The sequence below is a fragment of the Callionymus lyra genome, chromosome 14 (assembly GCF_982586985.1).
Source record: "Callionymus lyra chromosome 14, fCalLyr1.hap1.1, whole genome shotgun sequence".
In the NCBI taxonomy this organism is placed as follows: Eukaryota; Metazoa; Chordata; class Actinopteri; order Syngnathiformes; family Callionymidae; genus Callionymus; species Callionymus lyra.
This window is the reverse complement of record NC_141831.1, coordinates 6279003-6292107: the sequence shown is the minus strand read 5'-3', so window position 1 is coordinate 6292107 and position 13105 is coordinate 6279003. Positions and strand designations below refer to the sequence as shown.

Below are 13105 nucleotides of genomic sequence, written 5' to 3'. Positions count from 1 at the left end.
CCTTACCTTACATACAGCAGTGTGCCAACAATGAATGTTAATTGTGTTATTTGTATTGAACACTGCAGAAGAAAATTAAAAGTTTTTTCTTCTTAACCAAATTATACCACTAATTAACTGTATGTACACATATATACCTTAATTAAGAAACAGGAATACTAGTCAAATAACTATTGTCAACAAAGAATCTTACTTAATAAAGAGAAAAGATAATTATACCAAACCCAATCCAAATACTTAAAAGAAAAACAATAAAGGGAAAAAAAAATGAGGAAAATTGAAAATAATAATACTGATAACAAGAAATAATAGAAATCAATAAAAATAGAAATGACAACAATTGATAAAGGTAAGAGAAAACGTAATAAGTTAACAATTCAATTAAACATTAACTTTAATTATTGTTATTTTCTTTCATAAACAAACAGTCTAGAGAATATAATTCAAGATGACGTAAGAATGTGTGCGTTTAGAGAAGACATGAATACAATGGGAGGGTCGGTGAGGAAAAGAGCGAAGTCTTAAAAGTCCAACCTCCAAGTGAAACCACTCCCACCAACAAGGAAACTCTCTTTCGGAGCTCAGTCGGCCTTGCAGCAGCTGAAAAGAAAACGTCTGCCAAGAAGCAGTTCTTATCAGCAAGAGATAGTGTCCAAAGATACACGAACATGGACTCTCAGCTGAGTCACACAAAGTCAAGAGATCTCACACAAAGAATATCACAAATGAATAACAATTTTTAAAAGTACCACAGCGAGAAAATTCTCCAAAGATAAAATACAGACACAGACAATTTAAACAAAAAGACTGACAATACGACGACAACAGTATTTTACTAAAACAGGAGAGAGACACACTATGCTACATGGAACGAGACTCTAACCAGCCTGTCGTGTCTAAAGTTTCGAAGTCTTTATCGCGAGAGCCTCTCGATCGCTCAGTTAGCTTCCAAACACCCTGGATAGGAGACCCCTCAACTATTACATCTATTTCAACCCCCGTCCAACTCTAAACTGATCACCAATGAGACTTTATCCATCACCGTGATTGTTCGGAAAAATTAACTAGCCCTGACTATACTGCCAAATACCTGTGGAGCCCCTCAACACAGAAGCACAATGAGATCTCACTGGCCTACACACCGGCTGGCAGAGCAGGATATTGGGAGAGACCCTTAAAATCCCAAATATCCCCAAATTTATGATGGCTACTTGGCTTACCGAAAAAGTACATCTACCATAATCAATCAAGTATCCTAACTAGTTTAGAAATCTGTAAAAACGTCAGATGCCCCGTAGAGGGAGCCGGTTATACTTCCACCCCTACTGTGAATCCCAGGGGTTACCATCTCCTCAGCCAATCAATTCAACTTAAATTCTAATCAAACGTTTTCTTCAAAACTTCAACCCGGGACACGATAATGTTGTCTACACTTAAAACAACAACAAACAACAACTGACCATACAATACCCCAAAAACCGAGCATCAGCTTGAGAAAGCACTATTGAGGAATATAATCTAAATTTGTGACAGAACCAGAGACTTACGTTTATTCTTCCAGGCAACCTAAACTAAAAATTATATGTAAGCTTTAACTATCAGCTCAGAGTTCGTCTCGGAATCGAACAGGCCTTCAAACCACCAGACCAGCAGACCACGCCAAGGGTCACGGCACCAAGTTGTGGTGAATTTGTGTTCGTGTGCGTGCGCATGTGTGTGTGTGTGGGTGTTAGAGTGTGTGTGTGCGTGTGTGTGTGTGTGTGTGTGGGTGTTAGAGTGTGTGTGTGCGTGTGTGTGAGTGTGTGTGTGTGGGTTGTACAGGTAGATCCAGCCGAGACACCTGAGGTCACTTGAGTTTATGTTTGTTCAGACATGTTTTATTTGCAGTCACGTGGAGAAAACAACAACCTGGCACGACCCTCGTCTGGCTCAGCTCCAGTCTGCGGCCCAGCATCCCGGGACCCCCGTCCACTCACACTCCCTCAGCAACCCGGCCGCCCCCACCTCCCCACAGAGCATCAACCCGGAGACAGGTACCCGTCAAACCCACTCCGTCCTCCCATGATGCTTCACTTCCGAGTCAGCAGCTCGACCGGCTCTCAAACCTTGAACCTGTTAGACTTGTGGTGGTTTCTAGTCATTACAAGTTCAAACCAAGATGTCGGATCTTTAGATGCACTTTTGTCGATAACATGTTGTTGTTAAGAGAATTATTTTAACCTTTAAAGACAAATTATGATTCAGATGTTGATGGTTTTCATTGATGGACAAGTTCACGACGATTAATGTTCATTATTAAGATACAAACATGAAATCGAGGATTTTAAAAGATCTAAAACACAGATTAAAATATATTATTATTATAACGACTAATGTATTTTTGTAAACAGAGTCATTTTTCACGTATTAAACCCAATGTGTTTACATTAAATTGTGTAAAATTGCTCTCAAAACTTAAAACAAATGCAAAAAACAATGAGAATAAATTAATATATTGATGATTTGCAGCAAAGAAAGTAAAAATAAACTATTTTATTTGTGCTGTATTGATAATCGATTTTTTTGCAACTGATGGCAGTAGGGTTAGTTAAGTGTAGCAATATTAATTACAATTATATCTTAATCCATTTTAAATCATAAACGTTATAACAAACCAACTTTAAATATTTACTTTCTTTCAGTGTATTTTGAAAAATCAGGAGCTATTTCTACTATTAAAGAAATTAGAGTAAAGTAGTGAAAAATTTTCAGAAAAACTTTCAGAAATGCAAAGAAAATAGAATTGAAATCAGTCTTTTTCTATACAGAACCAGAGTAAAACTCCAGAAAACTAGATTTAATTCTGTTTACCATCTTTAGTTTTGAATAAAGAGATAAATAATGACTCATAAGTTTCCCCTGCTATGCTAATCTTTAGCATCTTAGCTTGAAACCACAACTAACTTCCTGCTCATTTCTCATGACTGTGACCAAAAGAGCGACTTGTTTGTTTTTTGTTAGTTAACATTAGCAAACATTAGCAAACATAGGCAAACATTAGCAAACATTATCAAACATTAGTAAACATTAGCAAACATTAGTAAACATTAGCAAACATTAGTAAACGTTAGCAAACATTATTAAACATTAACAAACATTAGCAAACATTAGCAAACATTTGTCAACATTAGTAAACATAAGCAAACATTAGTAAACATAAGCAAACATTAGCTAACATTAGTAAACATTAGCAAAAATTAGCAAACATTAGCAAACATTAGCAAACATTAGTGAATATTAGCAAACATTAGCAAACAATAGCAATCTTTATTAAACATAAGAAAACATTAGCAAACATTATTAAACATAAGAAAACATTAGCAAACATAAGTGAACATTAGCAAACATTAGTAAACATTAGCAAACATTATTGAACATTAGCAAACTTTAGCGACATTAGCCAACATTAGCAAATATTAGCTTTGTAGCTAAAGTGTAAAATATCAATTGAAATGACAAAGCGGTGAATTGTCCATCTCTAAATACGTCAACATCGAGCACGTTAACACGTCCTCTCAGCTAGCATCGCGCAGAAACGCTAAAGAAAGGCGCGCTAGCTTCTTGATCTTGAACTCAAACGTCCAGTTCTTTCATGGCTTCCTCACTGTGTACTTTCACTGACACTCAGGTCCTCTGCCTGAAGGCTGGGAGCAGGCGGTGTCCGCGGACGGAGAGGTGTTCTACATCGATCACATAAATAAGAACACCTCATGGGTCGACCCGCGTCTAGGTAGCATCAAATTTGTGTCTACAGACTTGACAATCACACGTTGCTCAGCCATCGCTAGAACAACGCAGATCTCAAATGTTGTTCTTCTGTTGTTGTGTTTTTGTGTTGTTGTTTTTTTGTGTGTTTTATAATGTTGGCATTTTGTTTGTGTGTTTGTGTTGTAGCCCAGAAGTTGAACCCGGGGCTGCTCAACATGGCCATGCAGCAGCGACAAGACAAGGAGCGGCTGAGGTGCAAACAACAGATGCAGCTTCCACCACAGGTCAGAGGTCAATGTGACCTTCAGACTCTTCAAACTTGAGTTTTTAAATTAAATTAAATTAAATTGTATTCATTTTTTTTATTTTATTTTAATCTTTCACAGGTCAGAGGTTATCGTGACAAATAGACTCTTAAAACTTGTGTTTAAAATGTTATTTTATTTTATTTTACTCCACCACAAGTCAGAGGTCAGTGTGACCTTTAGACTCTTCCAACTCTTGTTTAAAATTTTAATTTATTTTATTTTATTCCTCCACAGGTCAGAGGTCAACGTGACAAATTGACTCTTCAACCTTGTGTTTAAAATTGAATTTCATTGAATTTCATTTAATTTAAAAACGTCCCCTTAAACCACATTTTATTCATTATAATTATTATTTCTTAATGTATTCAATCTTTACTTCATTTATTTACTTCCATGTCATTCAATTTAAATGATTTGAATGTATTTGATTATTTATTCTAAGCAATTTAATCAATCTTCAAGTGAATAATTTACACATTTGATTTGTGTTTAAACATAAAAAACATGTGTTCAGGTAGGAGAAGCTAAAACTCCTTAACAAAACACAGAACATTCTTCAAGTTATTTGTGGACCCAGATGGACATTGACCTGTTTCTAGTTTCATTATCAACTAAAAGAAGAATTTCAATCTATTCTTGAGTGATTTTAAGACACAAACTATCACGTCCTCTCCTGGACAAGATGGTCTAAGACTCTTAAAGGATTTGATTCCACGGGTCTGCAGGACTCAGGGGTGAGGAACCAGATTCCCGGTGGGATGGATCACGACAGGAACACGCAGGCTCACGTTCCCTCTCTGGACGTCAGAATCCGGAGCCAGAACCACGAACCCACGCTGAACGGGTGAGCCCCGGGACCCGGGTCACGAGACGTAACAGAGTTGACGGTTGTTGTGTGTCCAGAGCTCACTCTCGTAACGAGAGCACCGACAGCGGTCTGAGCGTCAGCAGTTTGCCGCGCACGTCCGACCACATGCTGAGCTCCGTGGAGCACATGGACACCGGTAATGACCACTGACTCCTGCAGATCCTCAATGGAGGCTCGTGACATCAAAACAAAGGGTTTTGCAGTAGAAGCGACGATTTGGTAGAGATCTGCTGTGTGGCCACTAGATGTCGCTGTAGCTGCAGCGCAACTAGACTGAACCGTTGATTCATTAAAATAAAAGAATATCATCGGAATATTTAATGATTGAATTTAACATTTTAAATGTTGAAACTTTGATATACTTTTTTATTTAAAGGTGCTTTTTAAGCTTTTAATATTTATTTTGAATAATTTAATTGAATAATTGATATATTGAAAGATTAAATATGTATTTTTTTTTCAATAATGTTATTAGAATATTCGTTTATTTTAAAATGAAATTCGATTTGTACAGACAGTTTGATGATATTCAAATATAAAGTGCACTACAAACAAAATGGTGAATTATTATTATTATATTATTAATCTAATTACAATAATTCTGATATTTTTTAATAATAGTAATTTATGATACGATTGGAAATGAATGAAATGTTGATTCAATCGGGAAATGAAACTTAAACAAAACAAATAATTAAATTAAATAAAAACAAATTAAGATTTCAAGATTTAAATGATTAAAAAATGTTTTTTAAAGTATTAAATGCTTTTATGTATTTTCCTCTCGTATGTTCCGTCAGTAAAGACTCATTAAAGACTCATTTAAGACATTAAACTAACACTTGAGAGCTTTTACTTTTACATTTCACAAACTCAAATATTAACTTTTGCTTTAGCAGAAACATGACAGGCGGCCATTTTAGTTTTTGCTAGAGAATTCTGGGAGATGTAGTTTTGAGGCCTGTTCCGAGGTTCAACTTAAGTAAGGCCAAGAATGGAAAAATGTTAAGTTTAAATGTTTATAGATATATTTATAAATGGCATAATAATGTCGAATTAAGAATTAATTTCGATACATTTTTTCAAATATTATAAATAAATAAAACTTTTCGATATAGAAACGATTTAACTCAATTATTCATATAAATAATTCAATAAATAGTTGTTACTAACATAAAAATATTTGTCTGAAGAGTTCTTCTGACTGACCACCAGATGTCACAGTAGAGCAACCGAAACACAAGCGATCCATTAAGAAATCAATAACAACGAACATCATGGTGGACTTTCATCTAAAAAAAAAGAATATTTTCTGCTTCTTTTTGATCATTTGTTTTCTCTCCAGGCGACACCAACGAGTCGTCCATGGCCCTGCAGGACTCCATGCCGGTGCTGCCCATGTCCGAGGGCGACGAACTGATGCCCTGCATCCCCGAAGGCCTGAGCTCGGACCTCCTGATGGACATGGAGACGGTGCTGTCCGGGTCTCACATGGACAGAGACAGCCTGCTCACTTGGCTATAGACGGACGGTGATGGACTCCTGACACTGAACGAGCCAAGTAATCCAAAACACTAACGACGGAGCATTTATATCTATTTTTCAAATCTACTCTTAAAATCAAGGGTTACAATCAAACTCTACGACGACACTCACCACTTCTAATCCTCTTCTAAAGATGCTTATTTAGTCCCAGACTTTTACAGACCATTATATTATGCAGTATTAAAACTTCTGTGTGGAAGAAAAAAACCAGCAGTGCCTTGTAGAAATAGAAGACGAAGAGGAAACAACGATACTAGTGTCGTCGCTCGGACCAAAAAATGAAAACAACAAAAAAAGCTGCAGCAGTATTAGAAGAAAAGCTTTAAGCCTCACTATTGTTACTTTTGACTTATAATGATGAATTAAAAACACTAAACATCAGCGTTTTATCGTCAATTTAAGGAGCTTTTTCTTCAGGAGTTCAAACAGATAAATAGACGTTTTTTGGTTTTTTTTAAAAGAAGGTTTTAGTTGTTTTTTTTTAGGGCAAAGATCAAGTTTTTAGCTTCTTCTCTACGAGCGTTCGTGAGTCAATATTTCCCAGGAGTGCGACGGCAGATGGACTCGATGGATCCGAAGCCGACGATATCTGACGACGTCGTTGGAGATGGAGGGTGAATGCTGGGAAGAGAAGGACTCGCTCACACTGACAACGCTACGATACTGACTCAACACCGACGGGTGTCGACAGAAAGTCAAACTAGTGGATCTTCCCGAGAAAAACCAAACACTTGTTTGTACTAATAGCAGATGCCGTGATGTTCATTTTCCCGCCTAACATTTACTTCTTCCCGCCAACATCAGTACTTTTTTTTCTGTATTAACTCTGTTTTTACTCCTGGATTGTTTGTGCTGTGATTTTATTTTTCTACCTGAGTTTGAATCTTTTTTTTAACAAACGGTTTGTGAATCATTAAAAAAGAAAAAACAAGGTCAATTATCTCATCTATTGAAATTAGATCCAGTTTTTTAATGATATCCGAGTGACGCGTGCGACGAAGGGTTGTTTTGTTTTTTTCTCGCTCCTGCACGAACGCAACACACTACCTAGTCGGGTTGTTATTTATCGCCGCATGCATGACACTCCATATGTTACTATGTTATTACCAGAGTTTGAAGGCAATCAGCATGAGCTTTATATAAGATTTTTACATTTTACTCCCACTTTTATCATTTTATAAAAACGTTTCTGTGTCAATAAACTTTTAAATACGCAAACCTCTGACTTTTTCTTAAGATGTGGATATTTTGTTGCTCGGTGCTCTGTTGGTTTTGTCTGGTGACTCTATTATACCAACGTTTTTATATTGAATTTTAAAAAGGCTAGGAATTTAATTCAAAAATGTTGAATTTTAGAAACGTTATTTTTCAATTATTGGAATCAGAATATCAAACTCTATGTGTAAAAAACAAACATTAATTTGGAAAAGATTAGTTTTTTTTCCCACAACATTCAAATTGAAGAATTCAGTCATTTTATATTAAAAAAAAAACCTTTTTAATCAAGAAATTATTGAATTCATATATTCTATAAAAACAAATTCAACCTTTCAATGTAGAAAGTATTGAATTAAAGTATTTTAAAAAACTAATTAAAACCTTTCAATGTAGAAATTATTCAATTAAAGTATTAAAAAAACTAATTAAAACCTTTCAATGTAGAAATTATTCAATTAAATTATTAAAAAAAACGAATTAAAACCTTTCAATGTAGAAATTATTCAATTAAAGTATTTAAAAAAACTAAATAAAACGTTTCAATGTAGAAGTTATTGAATTAAAGTATTAAAAATCGAATTAAAACCTTTCAATGTAGAAATTATTCAATTAAAGTATTAAAAAAACCTAATTAAAACCTTTCAATGTAGAAATTATTCAATTCAATTATTAAAAAAACTAATTAAAACCTTTAAATGTATAAATTATTCAATTAAAGTATTAAAAAAAACTAATTAAAACCTTTCAATGTATAAATTATTCAATTAAAGTATTAAAAAAAACTAATTAAAACCTTTCAATGTAGAAATTATTCAATTAAAGTATTTAAAAAAAACTAATTAAAACCTTTCAATGTAGAAATTATTCAATAAAAGTATTAAAAAAACGAATTAAAACCTTTCAATGTAGAAATTATTCAATTAAAGTATTTAAAAAAAACTAATTAAAACCTTTCAATGTAGAAATTATTCAATTAAAGTATTAAAAAACTAATTAAAACCTTTCAATGTAGAAATTATTCAATTAAATTATTAAAAAAAACTTAATTAAAACCTTTCAATTAATAAATTATTCAATTAAAGTATTAAAAAAAACCTAATTAAAACCTTTCAATGTAGAAATTATTCAATTAAAGTATTAAAAAAAACTAATTAAAACCTTTCAATGTAGAAATTATTCAATTCAATTATTAAAAAAACTAATTAAAACCTTCCAATGTAGAAATTATTCAATTAAAGTATTAAAAAAAACGAATTAAAACCTTTCAATGTATAAATTATTGAATTAAAGTATTAAAAAACATATTTAGAGAAATAAGTTATTTTCCCATCAGTTTCATTTACATGAAAGGTTTATAAAAGTGTTTCATATTCATATTCATATATTCAAACTGTCATATTTTAGCTCTTCGTTCCTCTCCTCTGGATTGACGGCCCCTCACAACAGTCACAGTATATCATGTGGCCCCAGAGGAAATTTAATTGCCCACCCCTGCTTTAAACTAGGACAATATGATGTTAATGTTTTTAAACAGTTTCCGTAGAAGCTCCACACCTGATGAAGCCGACAGGAAGTTGACGCAGAACATCCTCTCGATGTTATCGTCTAGTTCCAGGAATCGTACACGAGAAGCTGCTGGTGGTGAAGAGATTGACATCTTGAAGTCGCAGCAGAGTCGACTCTCACTCACAGACGAAGACATGGCTGCACTGATCCTGCTGCTGGTGGCGTTCTTCTCCAACAACATCCTCGCTGAGATCCTCAAGATGGAAGGAACATCTCATCGCTTCATCCTGAACAAACCAGCTGATGACGTCTGCTTGATCTCAAGATGGATCGGTGAGGAGAAGGAACTTCTGTGGAACTCTTCACAGCATCATGACTCCAGTCTTCAGAGAAGAGCTTCTTATAAAATAAAGCCTCTGAAGGTTTCAGACTCGGGTCAGTACCAAGAACAGTGCTGGACCCAGAACAACGTGACGCACGAGAAGAACTTCACTCTCCTGGTTTGTGGCAAAAGAAAGATGAGACGTCAGTCCTTGAGAACTTATGTTGGACAGACACTGAAGCTGAACTGTGACGGTGTGGGACCAAACCAGAGTGTCCAGTGGTTTTCACGTCATTTGAACCACAGAACAAGAAATTTTAAATCAGCTTTATCATCATCTTCAATGTACAAACTACAGCAAGTGAAGAACAAACCATCTCTTCTGGTAACGTTTAACAGAAGATCTGGTCCGGTCTATTATTACTGTCTGAAGAAGAACCATCAGAGCTGTGAACTACTGAAGGAGTTTAATGTCAATTTACAATCAAATCAAATTCACAGGTGGGTGGGAGAGAGTCTGGAGCTGAACTGCTCTGACATCAGTGGAAACAAACCACATGTGTGGAGGATTAGTTCAGTGATGAAAGATGAAGTGATTAACAACTACACTCTGATGTTTCCATCACTGACCTTGAACCACACAGGTCAATACCTCTGTGATCGCGGTGGTCAGTATGATAATTACTACCTGTTTGTGTGTCCTGAGTCTGACCCGCCTGCTGATGTGTTCTTCACTGGAGGAGAGAACGTGACTCTACGATGTGACTGGAAACAGCCTGATAAGATCTTCTGGTTCATGAAGACAAACAGAACTGAAGGAAGACAAATACGTGTATTAAATCAAGGACAAGAAGACGGAATCTTTCGATCCGACACGAGCCTGGTGATCACTAACATCTCTCTGGAACACAGCGGAGAGTTCTGGTGTGTGGTTGAGAAAGACTTGTATTGTGTGTTCACATCTAAGACCCTTGTAATGTTCAGAGAGCCAGAGGTTGATCACCATCTAGTGCGGTCTGTGATGCTCAGTGTCGTGATCTTCATGATGTGTGTTGTTGTTGTTTTTGTTGTTGTTGTTGTTGTTGTTGTTGTTGTTGTTGTTGTTGTTGTTGTTGTGGTCCAGAGGAGCAGGAGGAGAGAGCAGCTCCCAGCACCTGTGGAGGAAGTGGAGATGTTGGAAGTGTCTCCAGCGTCAGCAGATGTTCAGCCAGAGACTCTCTGAGGCGTCAACATGATCCACGAGTGTTTGGATGAATCTTTCTTTGACTGTTTGTTTGTAATCATTGTGACTCTTGTTTCCTCTTCAGTGTCAATAAAGTTCAACCATTGACCTCCAATAAAAGACTCCAGTTTTCTTTGTGTAGAGATGAAGTCGATGAGTTTACGTCACATATTATTCTGACTTCTTTCTTCCTGTTTTCCTTCTTTCTGCTCCTCAGTCTGGTTCTGTTTCTCACTGATGTCTCTTCTCTTTTCAAATATTTTCTCCAGAAAACAAGGTCAATAATCTTTTTAATCTCCTTCCTGATCTCATCACCGACTGCTTCAATAATGATGTGTTTGACACGAGAACACAGTGTTTCTAAATGTCTCTCATCTTTCTGACATTTCTGCACTTAAAAAATTCAAGGATTTTGTATGCTTTAATTTTGTTACATGTTCTGTTATTTTGAAAAACTTTAACCGGAAGTTGAACTTTCCTCGAGTGTCAAAAGGCAGAAAAGTTGAAATTTACGAGCAGAAACTCTTGGTAACATGAGAGACAAAGATGTTCCAGAGAATCCAGTGTCGACGCTTGATAAGGAGAACAAAGTGGTTCTTTAATGTATTTGTAACATCTTTACCTTTCCATTTCCATTATTATTTGTTATATTTTAATTTAAATTATTTAATATTTGTAATATTTAATTTCAATAAAATGTCAACACAAAACACCGTTTATTCTTCAAATTACTGTGTGGATCCAGATGGAAATTTGAAAGTTTCACGTCTCATTAACAACTAATGATCTTTTTTGAGTGATTTCAATTGAATAATTGAATATTTATTTGATATTAATGTTTAAGTGTACTGTGGGGATTTTGTGTTCCGATGAACCGAACCCTACCCAGTCTCGTATGTGGAGGTGGAAAATGAAGGACAGACACATGGATGAGTTTAAGAAAAATTCTCGTTTAGTGAATTATGCAGAAGACAGAGACAAACTTACTTGAACACGGCGCTAGCAACAGAGAGATCTATCAACAGAGAGATCTATCGCAGACGTCTTCGAATGTCAGAACGCAAAGATCCCACAAAATGGTGGATCTTTTATAGTAGAATATTCAGGTTAACGCCTCTAGTCAATTGTACATGTAGGATTGGTCAGTAACTGTAAACACTTTCTTTCTAAGATTGCCGCCGCACGTGGTCATCGTTGAAATTTACCAAAGGTCTTCTAGAGAGAATCTGTTAGCGACTCGCTGGCCTGTTGTGTCTTTCAGTGTGAGTTCTCAAACAGGTGTCCACAGACTTGCTGGGAATCTGGGATTGTTAAATCTTTCTCAGTGTCTGAAGGCTTATTTTGAACTGTGCCTGTGAACCTGAGTTGTTGCAGTGAATGGATGCAATGCAATGATTATTTAATATGAATTAAATATGCAAGATTATCAGTTAATCAAGTGACTATTTGAAATGTGTGTTAAATCTAGATGATTGATTACAGTAAAGTTGTCATTTCCTTACATTCCCCCTGATTGCATCATGAAATAATGATGCAATAAAACAAAGACAAGTCTGATTACAAAATAATAATCGTGAATCTGATCACAAACTAAACATGTTAAACTATCATCCGTATAGTGCCACACAAAGATTACATTTGTGAGAAAGCAACAGAGCAACAGATTCATTTAATGAATACAGTTATACATTATGAGCATTTCTCTTAAATAAAATTTAAAAAAAAAAACATATTCCAAATTTTGTTGAAATAGATATTGATATAGATCCAGTATCCACTTCTTTAAAAAACCTCTTTAGTGAGGTACAAAGGAAGTAGCAGCCCCGTTTTCGGCGACCATCGATGTCGGCTCTTCATGTGAGGTGTTGTTGACGTACTCCCCCGTCAACAGAGATGAACAGCATCGCGTTCTTTGGACAAAACAGAAACATTACATCTTTAAATCATACTTGATGTTCATAATTTACTCATACTACTTCATGTAGACAAAATTAACCCCTTCCTATTTACTACCTAAGTCACAGAGATAGTCAAACACAGTCGTAATTTATCCTCAAGCTGTTTTCTAAACCAACATGTGTATTCCAAACTTGGTAGATCTGTGGATGTCTGTTAAAGTTTGTCATGTGTTTTATATGAATAAACCTTGAAGTTAGCAGAGAGTTCAAATTATTAGCATGTTTTGACTTCATGGAGAAGAGAGAGAAACAGAGGTTGGGGTTCGAGGGAATTCTTTCATTCTCTCACACACACAGGGAGCAGGTTGTAGCAGTTTTAATTAATATTCACCTCAAAGAGATTTCCTCTTGGTCTATAGTTGTTTGGTTTATTCAACTAGAGAGAAGAATATTTATTGTTCTCTTAAGTTT

At 35.4% G+C, this 13105-nt stretch overlaps 1 protein-coding gene across 1 annotated transcript; it reads left to right on the top strand.

Moving 5' to 3' along the window:
- Positions 1–448: 448 nt before the first annotated feature.
- Positions 449–6734, top strand: LOC148065845 (transcriptional coactivator YAP1-like). Its single transcript, XM_087808088.1, has 7 exons — positions 449–453; positions 1888–2033; positions 3668–3769; positions 3934–4031; positions 4781–4899; positions 4959–5059; positions 6269–6734. Exons 1-7 carry the CDS (start codon positions 449–451, stop codon positions 6445–6447), a joined length of 750 nt encoding a protein of 249 aa, XP_087664214.1. The 3' UTR covers positions 6448–6734.
- The last annotated feature ends 6371 nt before the right edge of the window (positions 6735–13105 follow it).

Bases quoted from the DNA above. Each gene is read 5' to 3' on its own strand.
- LOC148065845 (XM_087808088.1), top strand. The intron at 2,034-3,667 runs GTACCCGTCAAA...ACTGACACTCAG, and splicing joins GAGCATCAACCCGGAGACAG to GTCCTCTGCCTGAAGGCTGG. The intron at 3,770-3,933 runs GTAGCATCAAAT...TTTGTGTTGTAG, and splicing joins ATGGGTCGACCCGCGTCTAG to CCCAGAAGTTGAACCCGGGG.